General features: G+C 37.2%; 2 protein-coding genes across 7 annotated transcripts in view; one reads left to right on the top strand and one right to left on the bottom strand.

Annotated features, from left to right (window-relative positions):
* fsip1 (fibrous sheath interacting protein 1) overlaps positions 1 to 7,481 on the bottom strand; it is a 31,676-nt gene extending 24,195 nt beyond the window's left edge. Inside the window, exons 1-7 of one of the 4 annotated variants that reach the window (XM_079386358.1) lie at positions 6,689 to 7,481; positions 5,954 to 5,987; positions 4,839 to 4,975; positions 4,722 to 4,764; positions 3,393 to 3,547; positions 3,239 to 3,311; positions 2,386 to 2,478 (exon numbers count right to left, since the gene is read on the bottom strand). In XM_079386358.1, the coding sequence (XP_079242484.1) occupies positions 2,386 to 2,478; positions 3,239 to 3,311; positions 3,393 to 3,547; positions 4,722 to 4,764; positions 4,839 to 4,975; positions 5,954 to 5,987; positions 6,689 to 6,754 (601 nt within the window). In that variant the 5' untranslated portion in view covers positions 6,755 to 7,481. Of the gene's footprint in view, positions 1 to 2,385; positions 2,479 to 3,238; positions 3,312 to 3,392; positions 3,548 to 4,721; positions 4,765 to 4,838; positions 5,027 to 5,953; positions 5,988 to 6,688 lie in introns of all 4 variants that reach the window. The other 3 variants (XM_079386360.1, XM_079386357.1, XM_079386359.1) reach the window with 3 other exon arrangements.
* dorip1 (dopamine receptor interacting protein 1) lies at positions 6,957 to 16,309 on the top strand. 3 transcript variants are annotated; one of them, XM_079386371.1, is made up of 5 exons: positions 6,957 to 7,772; positions 9,924 to 10,448; positions 11,395 to 11,484; positions 11,570 to 11,704; positions 12,217 to 16,309. In XM_079386371.1, the coding sequence occupies exons 1-5, from the start codon at positions 7,723 to 7,725 to the stop codon at positions 12,398 to 12,400; spliced, it is 984 nt and encodes a 327-aa protein (XP_079242497.1). In that variant the 5' UTR covers positions 6,957 to 7,722; the 3' UTR covers positions 12,401 to 16,309. The 3 variants fall into 3 exon arrangements, with proteins under 3 accessions (XP_079242497.1, XP_079242496.1, XP_079242498.1); XM_079386370.1 differs by having other exon boundaries at positions 7,652 to 9,356; XM_079386372.1 differs by having other exon boundaries at positions 7,679 to 9,478.
* The last annotated feature ends 998 nt before the right edge of the window (positions 16,310 to 17,307 follow it).

Raw genomic sequence — 17,307 nt, forward strand, 5'->3', positions numbered from 1 at the left:
TACAGCAGTACATCTAAAGATGCTTTGAAACCCCCCCCCCAAAAACAGTTAATCTTAAAAAGCAAAGCAGATACGTAAAACCAAATAGGAAATAAAACAGTTGTTGACCCTGGAGCACAAAACCAGTCATGAGGGTCAATTTTGTGAAATTGAGATTAATACATCATCTGAAAGCTGAATAAATAATCTCTCCATTGATGTATGGTTTGTTATGATAGGACAATATTTGGCTGAGATACAACTATTAGAAAATCTGGAATCTGAGGGAGCAAAAAAATCTAAATATTGAGAAAATCTCCTTTAAAGTTGTTCAAATGAAGTTCTTAGCAATGCATATTACTAATCAAAAATTAAGTTTTGATATATTTACGGTAGGAAATTTACTAAATATCTTCATGGAACATGATCTTAATATCCTAATGATTTTTGGCATAAAAGAACATTTTGAGCCATACAATTTATTGTTGGCTATTGCTACAAATATACCTGTGCTACTTATGAATGAATGAATGATGCATATATATAGTGCTTTGTGTATAGCTGTACACCCAAAGCGCTTTACAATCATGTGGGGGGTCTCTCCTCAACCACCACCAGTGATGACTGCTTTTCTGCTCCAGGGTCACAAATAAGCATGTATTAATATAAGCATAGTATTCTGTGTCCTAAACTCCTGAAACACTGATCAATGAAATTTATGAAAGAAATAAATTAAATCTGTGTGTGTGTCTGTGTGTGTGTGTAAATATTCAGATGCAACCCTTTTGTAATTGCTAACATTTTCATAAGTAACTGTAATTGAATTACACATTTTTCATTTCATGTTAATGAGACTGATTACATTTACATTTATTTTGTAATTAAATTATGTAATCTTTAATGAGCCGAAAAGAATGCACGTCACGCCTCTGTTCATCAATCTGCACTGGTTACCAACAGCTGCTCGCATTAAATTCAAGGCATTAATGTTTTCCTCCAGAACCACCACTGGCTCTGCTCCCCTTTACCTAAATTCAGTTCTTCAGACTTATGAGCCTCTAGAAGCTTGCGTTCTTCAAGTGAACGACGCATTATTGTTCATCCCAAAGACACACAAAATCACTTTCACTGACTTCTCCATGAACTGTTCCCATCTGGTGGAATGACCTGCCCAACTCAATCAGAGCAGCTGAATCCTTACCATCTTCAAGAAACAGCTAAAAACTCATCTGTTCCATCTTTACTTGACCCTCTAACTCTAGCACTCTCTATTCTCATTTTATTTGATCTATGTCTTTTTATTAAAAAAAAATAATAATAATAATAATTATCTGTACTGCGTTAGGCTAACTGAGACTTGTAATAGCACTTGCACGTTGTTGCTCTTTTGTTGGTTTTGATTGCTTCTTATGTCCTCATTTGTAAGTCGCTTTGGATAAAAGCATCTGCTAAATGACTAAATAAATAAAATAAATGTAATTCTGTTACATGTAAGTAGTTACTCCCCAACACTGCTGACAGATGTGTTTTATGTCACTGAACACTGAATTGACATCCTACTATTTTAAGTTTAAGTCTGAAACACTGAGAGTAAAACATGGTTCCTGACATCAGGACGCCCTCTAGTGTGACTCTACAGATAAAACATCATCATCAATAATAAAAAACACAAGGAAAGGAGATCATGAAAGTCAGTTAAAGTCACAAATCACCACTGAACTGATTTGATCTGAATAATGACTCTATTGTCTTCTGAAGAGCCGCTTTACAGCTGAAACTGAATTTGTTTCATAATTAATCAATTTTAGAGCATTAACACTGTTACTGTTTGTTTCTGTGAAGCTTTGCTGTAGAAAGCTCTATAGTAATAAATGTGACTTGACCATCTGTCACAATAATGCAAAAAACAGGTGTCATATTGATTGTGAAAAATATAGTTTCTTTCTATTCCTTTTGAAGTTATAACTACTGATTTTAATGCAGCAATTAGTAAAGTACTATATAAACAAAAGAGACTTGAATTGACTTGATTTAATAGTGAAATATGAGCTGTGAATGTCTTTTTATGAAATTCACTCATTCATTTTAACTTAACTTTTTAATTTTAACTAATTAACTTTACATTTTTTAAATGTAATTTTATTTAAAGCTTACAGTATCAGTTTTAACTCTACAACCTTTCTAAAAAAAAAAAAAAAACTCTAAACAAAGATTACTGCAATATGTTTTACAAGAAAATAGTATTTCAGTCTTTCAACTTTAATAAAAAAACAAATCATGTTTAATTCAATGTGTTACTTGACATGTCTTTGTAAAATGAAGTGAAAATTGTTTCTACACCAAATGTTTTCACATGCTGTAAGAACTGAAACAGTGATAGCATTTCAGGAATTTTCAGTTCTTTACCTTCCGTCTCGTGTCTCGTTATCGTGTCCCTCATCAGATCGAGAACTTCAGTCTCAAACACAGGGAGGAAATCCACTTCATCACAGTCCTGATCTGAGGTGTATTAAAGAGTGAATCATTTAACTTCACAAATAACACATTTGATCATGCATCTAAATCATGTTTACATGTTCACGCGTAAATCGTATTTTTATCTTATACACACACATATATACATACATATATATATATATATGTATAGTGCATGCATAATTATTAGGCACGTTGATATTCTAATCCTAATTTTTTTTCCAGGCACTCTTTACCACTTCCAAACCACATCAATCTTAATAACTACTATTAATTCTGTATTTAATAATTTATAAGAGATATATAATTGTCCATGAAGGCTGGAAGTGGAAAAACTCCTTATTCAGCTGTGCATTATTATTACGCAGGTTTTAAAATGAGCCGAAAAAGAGATTTAACTCTGACTGGAAGTCAAAAATTATTAAATGCTCATGAGAAGGATGCAATACTAGAATCTGCAAAGTTAAGTCATGATCTTAAGTCAGCGAAATGCTCCTTGGGTCAGCACGGTCAGAAAAAACAGGTGGAGAAGAAAAGACACACTGCCTAATAATAATGCACAGCTGGATATAAGGAGTTTTCCACTTCCAGCCTTCATGGACAATTATATAGCTCTTATAAATGATTAAATACAAAATTAATAGTAGTTATTAAGATTGATGTGGTTTGGAATTGGTGAAATATGCTTGGAAAAACATCTGACCAGAATATCAATGTGCCTAATAATTCTGCACACACTATATATATGTATATAATGAACATTATTTAGGTTTAATATGCTCACAGTTGTTGGGAGTTAGTGCCAGAAAGCGTCTGGTGTTCTCCATCTCGTTGCTGCTCATCCTGAGACCCGCGGCCTGTACCGTGTGTTGTGTCAGTGTTAGTAAAGCACGCAGACGTCTGTATGAAGCGCTGATGTGTTTGATCTACAGACGCACCTGAAGCTCCTGCCAGAGTCTCTGGTGTTGCTCCTTTCCTCTCTGCTTCACCTGTCTCTCCGCGGACGCCTTGAGAGCCAGAATCCGGTCCAAGCTCTTCATTTTCTCTATGGCTTTTCTCAACTCCGGAACTTCATTTTCTTCATCGGACTCTTCTGTGAAATAATCAGTAGAATGCCTGAATAATAGAAATATAAAATGTCCTGCACTCAAGACCGGGCTCAACCCGCTGGTCTAAGCTGGTTTATGTAGGTTTAGTGCTGGTCTAACTGCCACCATGTCCTCAGCAGCAAAAAATGGGTTGTGTCTAATTTATCCATAAAGAGTTTTCAACACACACACACACACACACACACACACAAAATGGTGTAGAAACAATTTTTATTTTGAAATTGCTAGTAAATTAAAAAAAGAATTACAAAGAAATGGCAAGAAATACTGAACTAAACCTGAACTTTTCAAGTAGCAAAAACTGAAATCGCATTTTCTAATAAAACAATATTTGTTTTATTTACCTTTTTTTTTTTTTTTACAGTGTATTCTTTAGCGATATTATTTATTTATTTATATTTTATTTCCAGGCTTTATGGCTGTTGTAAATTTCACAAGCAGCAGATGCCGATAGGTTTGTTATTCTTAACTAAAACTACAATTACAACTAAAAGCATTTTTAATGAAAGTCATTAAAAAAGTTGTTACTTGAAATAAAATAAATGTTAACTAAAAATTTGTAAAAATATATTTTTTTATTACAACATTTCTGATTTCTTTTCATTTAATTTGATACAGGGTTATATCTGTTAACTAAAAAACAAAAAAATCATTACTGGAAATGAAACAAATGTTAAATAAAATATTAAACTATTTTATTTCAGCTAGTTATTAAAGCAACATTTCTTATTTTTATTTAGTTTAACTTGATGTACTAAAGTAACTAAAACTACAATAATAATTAAGAAAAACTATATAGACATAAACGCATTTAAATAACAAAAACTAATAAAAGAGCAAAATTAATAAAACTTTAACTAAAATTAAATATCTTTTTATTTAATTAAATTATATATTTTATAAAAATAAAATCTAATTCAAAATCTTAACAAATGCTATAATAGTATCTCAATAATAATAAATAAAATAAAAATATAATTACTGTAGGTACATATTAAAAAAACTAATATAAATGACAAAAACACACTACAACATTTGTAAAACTTTAACTAAGATTAAAACAAAAAGATTCTACTTTAATCTTGAGATGAAGGCAATGGAGCTTTTCAGAAGAGAAGCCATAAATGCAATGTTTTCTGCAGAATTGCTGATGTTTACCTTGATCAGAGCTGTTTTCTGCTGTAAGATCAATCTGAACCTGCTTTAGGAGACAGACAGCTGTTAGTTCTCTCTGTCTCCAGACGCTCAGGAGACGTGATGAAGGAGTTTCTCTACCTCTGAGTGTGTGACGTCAGGACTGAGCACCTCCAGAGATCTGGGACGATCTCGACTCAGGCTTCTGATCTCACCGGAGGCCGGGCGAGAAATATCCTCCAGAGAGCCCTTGGTGATGTCCATACGATCCACAGACACTGGAACACCATCATCACACAGCAGAAGATGATCCTCACACAGACACAAACCTGTTTAGCGCTTTCAAGTCTAGTCACGTGTATTTATAGAGATCATAATGCACATTGTTTGAGAGCAGCTTTACAGAAAATCAAGATGTTTATAATGTCTGTATTTGAAGAATACAACGAGATCAACTCGATTCTAAAATATTTATCTGACAACTATTTTAGACAGTTTTGTTTTTTGATATATTTATTCTAAAACATAAGGATATTAAATTAAATCTGAAAACTTTTGTGAGTACGTACACTGTTGAAATCTACGGAGAGTTTTATAAATTAGACCCCAGGACTTAAAGCACGTTTAAAAGGCATTTTGGGAGACACAACAAATGAATAGATAAATAAATTATACATCAATATTCATATAAAATATTAGATATTATTATGAACATCTTACCAATTATTACTCCCATTATTACACTTCTTATTTTCATTACATGTTGCCTCAAGAACACATTAATATGCAAATTAGATACATTGTATATAATGGGAAAACCCTCTCTTATAGCCATTTTACACACACATATTGCATAAAGTAAAATGGTATATCAAATCATTCTGTTACATATTTCATAACATCACCTTTATACAAAGTTTGGTATAAAAAAAAATCTGAAACTTAAATTTCTTGGTGACTAAAAAAAAAAAATTGTTTTTGCCAATTCATGTCTTTTTATTTATGTATTTTTAATTGAGTCCTGGAGTCGTCTATAGAGGACATAGCATAACATGAAAAAATAAAAAATAAAAAATAATTATTTTTCAATTTTTTCTTATGCTCTAAAACTATGTAGAAAATACTAAATTCCCTAAAGGTTTTTTTCCTTCTGGGTCTCAGGAGGCTATAAGTGTTCCTATATGTTTCAAACTTTTAATTAGTCATGCGATTCATAATTAACACTGATGATGGCTGATGTGATGATGATGACAGACCTTGATCTGCTGGACAGTTCTTCTCGTGAGAATCCTGAACAGATGAATGACAGCATGACTGAAGGCTTTCTGAGGGATGTGTTTGTGTGTGAGTGTGTTTGAGTGTGTGTTTGAGTGTGTGTGTTTGAGTGTGTGTTTGAGTGTGTGTGTGTGTGTGTTTGAGTGTGTGTTTGAGTGTGTGTGTGTGTTTGAGTGTGTGTTTGTGTTTGAGTGTGTGTTTGAGTGTGTGTTTGAGTGTTTGTGTGTGTTTGTGTTTGAGTGTGTGTTTGAGTGTGTGTGTGTGTTTGAGTGTGTGTTTGTGTTTGAGTGTGTGTTTGAGTGTGTGTTTGTTTGTGTGTTTGAGTGTGTGTGAGTGTGTGTTTGTTTGTGTGTGTGTGTGTGTGTTTGAGTGTGTTTGAGTGTGTGTTTGAGTGTGTGTTTGTGTTTGAGTGTGTGTTTGAGTGTGTGTTTGAGTGTGTGTGTGTGTTTGTGTTTGAGTGTGTGTTTGAGTGTGTGTGTGTGTTTGAGTGTGTGTTTGTGTTTGAGTGTGTGTGTGTGTTTGAGTGTGTGTTTGTTTGTGTGTGTGTTTGAGTGTGTGTGTGTGTGTGTGTTTGAGTGTGTTTGTGTGTGTGTTTGAGTGTGTGTGTGTGTGTGTGTGTTTGAGTGTGTGTTTGTGTTTGAGTGTGTGTTTGAGTGTGTGTTTGTGTTTGAGAGTATGTTTGAGAGTATGTTAGAGTATGTTTGAGTGTTACTGACCAGATCTAGGGTCCGCGGACTCTCAGAGGCTCCAGAACGAAACACATCACCAGCAGAAACCTCCATATCACCTACAATAGCACATCTACAGCGTACTATCGCGAATAAATCATGTGTGGCTATATATTAGAGTAAATCGGTCTCTCACACGGAGAACTTCTCTCCGTTTCAAAGAGTTTCTCGTGAAACCCCGGTTTGTTTACACTGAGCTCGCTGTATCCAGGGACGCCAGAGTCCCGGATGTACCGAATTCCCTCAGGAATCTTTACTGGGGCGATGATAAAGATGTTCATTCAGAAAAACGGCAAAGTGAAGGCGGAATCCTGTAAATAAGACTCTGAAACCGAAGCGAGACGACAAACGCGAATTTCTTTGCGTCTGAAACGTTTTTTGGAGCGATTTTTCTGATCACCGCGACAGACTTCCGCCACAAGAGCGCGCCAAACTGCCGCGCGGGCAAATTAAATAATTAATTTACAAAATATATCATTTTTATTTTTTTTATATTTTCGCATGCAAGTACACGCATACATAATTTATGTGTCTTTTGTCATTTTTTATTTATGTAAAAAAATAATAAATAAATAAATACAGACCGCTCTGTTAAAAGCAGATGATTTACATTTAGTCTTTTATCTAAAGCGACTTACTAAAGATACTAAAGATTACTATGTACCTTAAATACGCAGTTTGCTTTTTCGATACATGTGTTTTTCTCAGTATTTTATTTGTTGTGATTTATATTTGTCATAATTGCCTTTAATAACGTGTTTGTTCTTCAAAAATATCATATGTTGCAAAAAGCGCGAGTGGGCGGGGCTTGTTGAGCGCTGCGTGCGTGTCTCTGAGTGGGCGGGGCTTGTTGAGCGCTGCGTGCGTGTCTCTGAGTGGGCGGGGCTTGTTGAGCGCTGCGTGCGTGTCTCTGAGTGGGCGGGGCTTGTTGAGCGCTGCGTGCGTGTCTCTGAGTGGGCGGGGCGCTGAGCTGTAAACAGATGCCATGTTGGTTGCTCTGAGATGAAGACGTGCAGAACATTATGGAGAGAGATTTCTGCTCTTTAACAGATTCTGAGGAACACTCGGACAGGTGAACACACACACACACACACACACACGATCATTAAAGTACTCTGCTTCATTAATACAGAGCTGCTGTCTATGTACAACACGACTGAATAACAAGAGCAGAAACTATAATTATGTCAATCAATCAAGTGCAGTTTTGTTGACTAGAATGAAAATAAATGAGTTTTGCTTATCAGCCAGATTTCTGATATCGAGATAACCTTTTAAAGTTCATAAACTGAATCTTAGCTCATTATTTGAAGTGTTGGTTTTTAAATGTGTACTATTGTCTGTATTATAGTTTAGTCCTCTGTTAATTCATCAGTACATGAAGACAGTTGTTTTGTATCACAAGTTTTCTGACATGTTCTGTTTAAATATGCAAATGAGGACTTAATCTAATTAAATATGCATCTATTTGCATACAGGTCCAGAACATGAATCTGAACATTAGATAAAGTCAGGTTTTGCTGACAGATATTAGAGTTAAAAGTTTTTACCGAGGGGATTTTTAATCACTCCATAAAGAAGAAAGTTATGGTAGCTTGTTTTTGCCATGGGATTAAAAATAATAATACAAATTAAAAGGTAATTGCATCACAACTTGGCCTTTTTTCCTCTTAATTCTGCGATATAAACACAGAATAATTAGATAAAAAGTCAGAATTGTAAGATATAAAGTAAAATTACCTTTTTTTTTATTCCATGGTGGAAACAAAAATATAAATAATAATAATAATAAAAAAAGAGAGATGTAAACTCAGTGAGATAAAAACTTACAATTGCTTTTTTAAATGTATTATTATTAATACCATGGCAGAAGCAGGTATTCTTACTGAATACGGTCAACAGACAGAAAACAAACACATTTTCACTGTTTTAGGAGTAGAATGTTATATAAAAAGTGCAAATGAAATATGAACGAACCTTCAGAATACAGGAAAGAGAGGAACTCTTTAAAGATATGGATTGAGGTTGAAATCTACAGATGCAAATAGATAAAGTGCAATCAAATAAACTCTTAAATGTGTATTTTGGATGTTTTCTTTCCATAAGTCTGAAAGAGGAGACATGATATAGAAGCAAAATAGACTGAAAGCTCAAAACCGAATCAAAATGAACATGTTTTAGTCATTTGCTTTGTGTCAGAGAACTGTGGTTAGTTTTCTAAGCTCTATTAAATAGAGAGCATGCCTGAAGAGAGAAGAAGTGTACTGGTACTGATCTATAAGAACAAAGGAGATGTGCCGTGCTGCAGTAACTGAAGTTGATCAGCCACACAAGGAAGCTATGGGAAAGGGTAGTGGAAGCTAGATTGAGAGGAGAGATGATCTGTGAGCAGCAGTATGGGTTCATGCCAGGTAAGAGCACCACAGATGCACTGTTTGCTTTGAGAGAGTTGTTGGAGAAGTATAGAGAAGGCCAGAAAGAGCTGCATTGTGTGTTTGTGGATTTAGAGAAAGCTCATGACAGGCTGCCGAGAGAGAGCCCTTTCTTGTTTGCAGTGCTGATGGACAGGCTGACGGATGGGATCAGGGAGGAACCTCCATGGACTGATGTTTGCAGATGATATTGTGATGTGCAGTGAGAGTAGGGAACAGGTGAGGTGAGTTTGGAGAGGTGGAGGTATGCACTGGAGAGAAGGGGAATGAAAGTCAGTAGGAGCAAGACAGAGTACATGTGCTTATATCTGACCCTGGAGCACAAAAGCAGTCATGAGTAGCACAGGTATATCTGTAGCAATAGCCAACAATACATTGTATGGATCAAAATTATACATTTCTCTTTTATGACAAAAATCATTAGAATATTAAGATCATGTTCCATGAAGATATTTAGTAAATTTCCTACCGTAAATATATCAAAACTTAATTTTTGATTAGTAATATGCATTGCTAAGAACTTCATTTGAACAATTTTAAAGGAGATTTTCTCAATATTTAGATTTTTTTGCTCCCTCAGATTCCAGATTTTCTAATAGTTGTATCTCAGACAAATATTGTCCTATCCTTGCTGTATTGTTCTTTTTTTGTAAATAAATCTCCACTTTTGTATACATCTGAATTGGTGCCCTCTCCTTCACTCTGGGACAGAGGATAGATGTGTGCTCTTGTTTTATTTATGATTTTCCCTTTGCTACTTCAGTTCACAATGAGTTGTCTGGTTCTGACAGGACCAAGACGCTGTTTGAGGAGATCCGCGCCTCCATCAACAATAACATGGAGGGCGAGCGCTCGTTCTGGCGACCGGTTCTGCCGTGGGGCGGCGTGTTCACCATCAGAGCGGGACGCAAAGCCATCGCCTGCACGCCGCTGTACGTGGAGATCAACCTGAAGAACACCTGCACCATCGACGGCTTCCTCATGCTCCTCTACGTCATCCTGAGAGACAACCACAGCTTCCCCAGAGAGCTGGGCCTGTTCCTGGGCAGGCGCTTCGTCCAGCACTTCCTCCACCTGATGGACTGCTGCGAGTACACCACCGTCAAGATGCTGTGGATCTGGGACCGCATGTCCAAGTGGCAGTACCGCTCCGAGATCCACCACACGGCACTGGAGATCGACCTGTTCGGGAACGAGCACGAGAACTTCACCAAGAACCTGGAGAACCTGATGTCCAGCGTGCAGGAGAGCTGGTGCTCCAGCTGGAGCTGCCCCAACCGCTTCCAGGAGCACCTGCAGAAGACCATCAGCGTCAAGTGTGTCTGACTACATCTAAAGCATCATATGAGACCCTGGAGCACAAAACCAGTCATGAGGGTCAATTTTGTGAAATTGAGATTTATGCATCATCTGAAAGCTGAATAATAATCTTTCCATTGATGTATGGGTTGTTATGATCGGACAATATTTGTCTGAGATACAACTATTTGAAAATCTGGAATCTGAGGGAGCAAAAAGATCTAAATATTGAGAAAATCTCCTTTAAAGTTGTTCAAATGAAGTTCTTAACAATGCATATTACTAATCAAAAATTAAGTTTTGATATATTTACGGTAGGAAATGTACTAAATATCTCCATGGAACATGATCTTAATATCCTAATGATTTTTGGCATAAAAGAAAAGTGTATCATTTTGATCCATACAATGTATTGTTGGCTATTGCTACCAGGGACACATATGTGCTCCATCAGGCTTTTGTGGCTCATATATAGTCTGATACAGTGAGAATATGGAGGAAAAAACTGCTCCGTTTTATTCAAAGAAAAATGCAATTTGGTGAGAAGATTCTAACGGAGATAAAATAATACAGTGCAGCAGATACTGACATAAAATGTAGTAAAGCTTCTGGAAACAAACGCTCCTCTAAAGATCCTGATGATCAGATTTGAGACGCACTGATTTATCTAGAAAATGATTGATGGAGAATCAAGTAAAGCTGAGCTGCTTCAGTCCAGTAAGAGTTCATCTGGAGATATGACTGCAGTTATTCTGACCTTTACTTGATCAAAATCAGTCCAGATTTGACACGAGAAGCAGCAGCTGAACAATTACACTAAAAGAGCTTCTACTGGATAAAACACTAAACTATCACTCAGAAGAGATGAGGAGATTGAGTGTGACCGCAGAGTTTGATCATAGTGATGAGAGCTGATGTGCGTGAGATGATTCTCATCTCTATCTCTGTCTGTGTTTCTCTCAGTCCTCCTCATGAGCTTCCTGATAAGGATCCCATCCAATCTGCGCTGGACGAGTTCTTCTGCCCGCGGCTGGAGCTCTGTGAAGAGCTGGAGTGAGATGTTCCTCAGTGTTTCTCAGAGGCTGATGGTGTGGATCTGATCTTCTGGCTCATGTCTGTGTGTGTGTGTGTGTTTCAGGTGTGAGGGTCTGAGAGAGTTCGGTCAGAGGTTCTTCTGTCACAGCCTGCCGCCCTTCGTCATCCTCAACATGCAGATGTGGCAGTCGGAGGATCTGTCGTACGTGCCGTATCATCTGGAGCTCTCCGAACAGCGGTACTCTTCAGTTCACTGTCAGTCACAGGTTCACAGGAGCCTCGCTTAGAAAGTTGTGCATGGAATGATCCTGAATATCTTAATATCCTAATGATTTTTGTCATAAAAGAGAAATGTATAATTTTGACCCATACAATGTATTGTTGTCTATTGCTACAAATATACCTGTGTTACTCATGACTGCTGCTGTGCTGCAGGGTCACAATTATATATATATTATTATTATTATATATAGTTTTTCCTAAATTCAAGTGCAATGTGATCAAAAGCATAAACTACATCCACCTACAAAACACCCCAAAATATCCCTTATGGTTTTATAAATGTAATTGTACATATATTTTATTTATTTATACAGGATATCATATATATTGAATTAATTTCTGTAATAATTATCACAAAGCAGTTGCTCATTTGCACTTACAGTAATATTAATGGATATTGTAACTGTCTATTTATCTATGAGAAAAAATAAGAATAATTACACCCAACACACTGATCTTATTGCACAGGTACTCACTGGAGGGAGCGACGCTCTTCAACAGAGACGAGCATCATTATTCTGCGGCGTTCCAGATCGATGGCTTCTGGATGCATTACGACGGGCTGCGCAGCGACAACCTGGTGCTTCTCAACAAACCCCCTGAGTTCCTGCTGCTGTCCTCGCTCGTCTACATCAGGACCACAGAGCCATGAACACACGCCAGTATTCCCTTTAAGAATCAACTGATGAACTTCTGATCACACGGTATATTTGGTGCCTTCCAGTGATGTTTTATACTCCTCTAAATGATTGACTTTTGTACTTTTGTAAGTGATTCTCTGGTCTGTTTTCTGCTGCTTGGAATCCAAGAGTCTGTGACGGTGGACTATAATAGTTCTGGGCGCTCTGACTGAGGAAAACTTCTTTCTAAACCTTCATTTCACAGAATCTCATGTTTATTAGAATACCATCAGAAACACACGCCAGTCCTGAATTCACACTGGATGTGGATTCAAGCATAAATCTGATTTCATAGAAGCTGCCTCCTACAGAAGGTCACTTGATTTAAATCCTCTTTATTAATGTTGGTTTACAGTCCTTCCTCTACTTTTCTACTTGCACTCATCGTGACTAGATTACTAGGATTTGTTTACATGAAGACTATCAACAGAACATTACAAATGTGTTATGAATCAATGTGTATTACTACTTTTATAATCTATCAAATATTATTTAGATATTATATCTGCTCCCACTGCAAATAAAACTTTTTATGTTTGTAACTGTGTTTGTGTGTTAATGAGCTCATTTAATGAAATCAGCATTTATTATGCAGTGAATGGGTGCCGTCAGAATGAGAGTCCAAACAGCCGATAAAAACATCACAATAATCCACACCACTCCAGTCCATCAGTTAACATCTGGAGAAGACAAAAGCTGAAACAAATCCAGCATTAAGATGTTTTTAACTCAAATATGAGTCTATAATCCATAATAACTCTTCCTCCAGTGAAGAAGTGTTCTGGTCTGAATCAGGAGAGAAATCTGCAGATCAAGCACCGTTTACAAGACCGTTTTACAGCTTTTGTCTTCTCCAGATGTTAACTGATGGACTGGAGTGGTGTGGATTATTGTGATGTTTTTATCAGCTGTTTGGACTCTCATTCTGACGGCACCCATTCACTGCAGAGCATCCATTGCTGAGACACTGATGCAGAGACACATTTCTACAAACCTGATGAAGAAACACACTCATCCTGATCTCAGATGAACTGAGGATGTGGAAACATTCAGCACATGTTCATTTTCAGGTGAACTATTCCTTTGAACAAGTCAAGTCACCTTTATTTATATAGCGCTTTTAACCATGTAAATTATGTCAAAGCAACTGCACAATATCAAAAATGGAAAATTGTGTGTCAATGTAAAATGAAAAGATAAAAAAAAAAAAAGATTTTCAGTTAAAGGCATTTCATTATTGAATTCAGTGATGTCATCATCCAGCTCAGTTCAGTTTAAATAGTGTCTTTGCAATCAGGTCGACGATATCTCTGGAAATGAAGTGTCCCCAACTAAGCAAGCCAAAGGCAACAGCGGCAAGCAAGTAGATGCCATTCTTCTTATGATGTAACGAGTACATCATGTGTTATGAGGAGTGTTCCCGGTTCCGGTTGATCTAATTAATGCAGCCTAAAAATCCTTTAACAGATTTGAATAATAGAAGTGTATTAGTGTGTTATGTGTAAGCCAGGTTAAAGAAATGTGTCTTTAATCTAGATTTAAACTGATAGAGTGTGTCTGCCTCCAGAACAGTATTAGGTAGATTGTTCCAGAGTTTGCAGCTTTCAAATGAAAGATTGCTATCAAACAGCACACCTAGGTTCCTCACTGATGAAGAAGAATCGGCAGAGCAGCCGTCAAGTGTTAGATAGTGTTCTAGGTTATTACATGTGGGGTTTTTAGGTCTGATAATTAACATCTCTGTTTTTCAGAATTTAGCAGCAAGAAGTTACTCGTCATCCAGTTTTTTATATCGACTATGCATTCCATTAGTTTCTCAATTTGTTGTGTTTCACTGGGCCGTGAAGAAATATAGAGCTGAGTATCATCAGCATAACAGTGAAAGCTAACACCATGTCTCCTGATAATATCTCCCAAGGGTAACGTGTAAAGCGTGAAAAGTAACGGCCCTAGTACTGAGCCTTGAGGTACTCCGTACTGCACTTGTGGCTGATATGATACCTCTTCATTCACTGCTACGAACTGATGACGGTCAGATAAGTATGATTTGAACCATGCTAATGCACTTCCACTAATGCCAACAAAGTGTTCTAGTCTATTTAAAAGAATGTTGTGGGCGATAGTGTCGAACGCAGCGCTAAGATCCAGTAGCACTATTGAAGAGATACAACCACGATCAGATGATAGAAGCAGGTCATTATTAACTCTAATGAGAGCAGTCTCAGTGCTATGATACGGTCTAAATCCTGACTGGAAATCCTCACAGATACCATTTTTCTCTAAGAAGGAATATAATTGCGAGGATACTACCTTTTCTAGTATCTTTGACAGAACAGGGAGATTTGAGAGCGGTCTGTAATTAACTAAATCTTTGGGGTCAAGTTGTGTTTTTTTAATGAGAGGCTTAATAACAGCCAATTTGAAGGTTTTGGGGACATATCCTAAGGACAGTGGTGAATTAATAATAGCCAAAAGAGGATCTATGACTTCTGGAAGCAGCTCTTTTAGTAGTTTAGATGGAATAGGGTCTAACATACATGTTGTTTGTTTAGATGATTTAACAAATTTATACAATTCTTCCTCTCCTATAGTAGAGAATGAGTGGAATTGTTCCTCAGGGGATCTATAGAGCACTATCTGATGTGATACTGTAGCTGACGGCTGCATGGTTACAATTTTATCTCTGATAGAATCGATCTTGGAAGTAAAGTAGTTCATAAAGTCATTACTGCTGTGCTCTTGGGAAATGCCAACACCTGTTGATGCTTTATTTTTCGTTAATTTAGTGACTATATTGAATAAATACTGGAGGTTATGTTTGTTTTCTTCTAGAAGAGACGAAAAGTAATCAGATCTAGCAGTTTTTGATGCTTTTCTGTAGGATAGGGTATTTTCCCGCCAGGCTATATGAAACACCTCTAGTTTTGTTTTCCTCCATCTGCGTTCCATTTTCCGGGCTGCTCTCTTTAGGGTGTGAGTGTGCTCATTATACCACGGAGTCGGACTGTTTTCTTTGATCTTCCTTAAGCATAAAGGAGCAACTGTATCTAGAGTGCTAGAAAAGAGAGAGTCCATAGTTTGTTACATCATCAAGTTTTTCTGTGCTGTTGGATATGCTGAGGAATTGAGATAAATCGGGAAGATTACTTACAAAGCCGTCTTTTGTGGTAGAAGTGATGGTTCTACCATACTTGTAACAAGGAGTAGAATTTACAGTTTTAGCTATATGGAGTTTACACAAGACTAGATAATGATCTGAGATATCATCGCTTTGCTGCAGAATTTCAACACCACTAACATCAATTCCATATGACAGTATTAAATCTAGAGTATGATTTCGACAATGAGTAGGTCCGGAAACGTGTTGTCTAACCCCAATAGAGTTCAGAATGTCTATGAATGCTGATCCTAATGCATCTTTTTCATTATCGACATGGATATTAAAATCACCAACAATTAAGACTTTATCTGCAGCCAGTACAAACATCACAGGGGATTTATCACTAACACGTGTTTCTCTAGATAATGTTATACGCAGCACCATAACTTCAAACGAGTTATACTTAAAGCCTGCCCTCCGAGAAATACTGAGAATATTGCTATAAATTGTAGCAAAACCTCCCTCTTTACCTTTCGGACGTGGCTCATTTATATAGCAGTAATCTTGGGGGGGTGGACTCATTTAAAGTAATGTATTCATCTGGTTTTAGCCATGTTTCTGTCAAACAGAGCACATCTAGATTATGATCATTGATCAAATCATTTACAAATAGTGCTTTTGTAGAAAGGGACCTGATATTCAGTAAGCCAAGCTTTAGCAATTGTTTCTCTGTATTGTAAACATTTTTTATTTGTTGAACATCAATTAGATTGTTACTCTTAATTTGGTTTGGATGTTTTCTGTATTTTCTAGTTCGGGGAACAGACACAGTCTCTATAGTGTGATATCTAGGTGAAGGAGTCTCTATGTGCTGAGAATTAACTGACTTCTGTGACGTGAGGCGGCTAGCAGACGGTCGGTTTAGCCAGTCTGTCTGCTTCCTGACCTGGGCCCCAGTTAGTCAAGTATGAACTCTAAGACTATGTGCCATATTTCTAGAGAGAAGAGCGGCACCACCCCATGAGGGATGACCATCTCTTTTCAACAGGTCAGGTCTGCCCCAAAAGCTTGTCGAATTGTCTGTAAAGTCTATGTTATTCTGCGAGCACCACTTAGACATCCAGCCATTGAGTGACAACAGTCTGCTATGTATCTCGTCCCCCCTGGTAAGCATGGAGCGGGCCAGAGCATATTACAGTGTCTGACATCGTACTTGCAAGTTCACACACCTCTTTAACATTATATTTAGTGATCTCCAACTGGCGGAGTCCAACATCATTAACACCGACGTGAATAACAATCTTTCTGAATTTACGTTTAGCATTAGCCAGCACTTTTAAATTTGCCAAGATGTCAGGCGCTCTGGCTCCCGGTAAACATTGGACTATGGTGGCTGGAGTCTCTAGTTTCACGTTCCGTACAATAGAATCGCCAATAACCAGAGCACTTTCATCATGTTTTGATCGGAATGGAAGAGTGATGTTTTGACCCGCGACTAGGCCGCCTCACAGTCACCCAGCTGCCCTGCTGCACGGGCTCTACTGGAACCAAACAATGTACAGGACTCCCTGAGCTAGTCGCATCTAAAGCCGTATCTACAACCCTCACATTCTTACTGTCCTCAACTAAAGTTTGGATGCGTGTCTCTAATTCTGAAACCTTCTCTGTCAGCCTAACTATTTCCCTGCATTTATCACATGTGAATCCCTCGTCGCCGACAGAGAGAGATGAACTATACATGTGACATGAAGTGCAAACAACAATAGCAGGAGAAGAAGC

This window comes from Barbus barbus, assembly GCF_936440315.1.
Source record: "Barbus barbus genome assembly, chromosome: 30".
Lineage (NCBI taxonomy): Eukaryota > Metazoa > Chordata > Actinopteri > Cypriniformes > Cyprinidae > Barbus > Barbus barbus.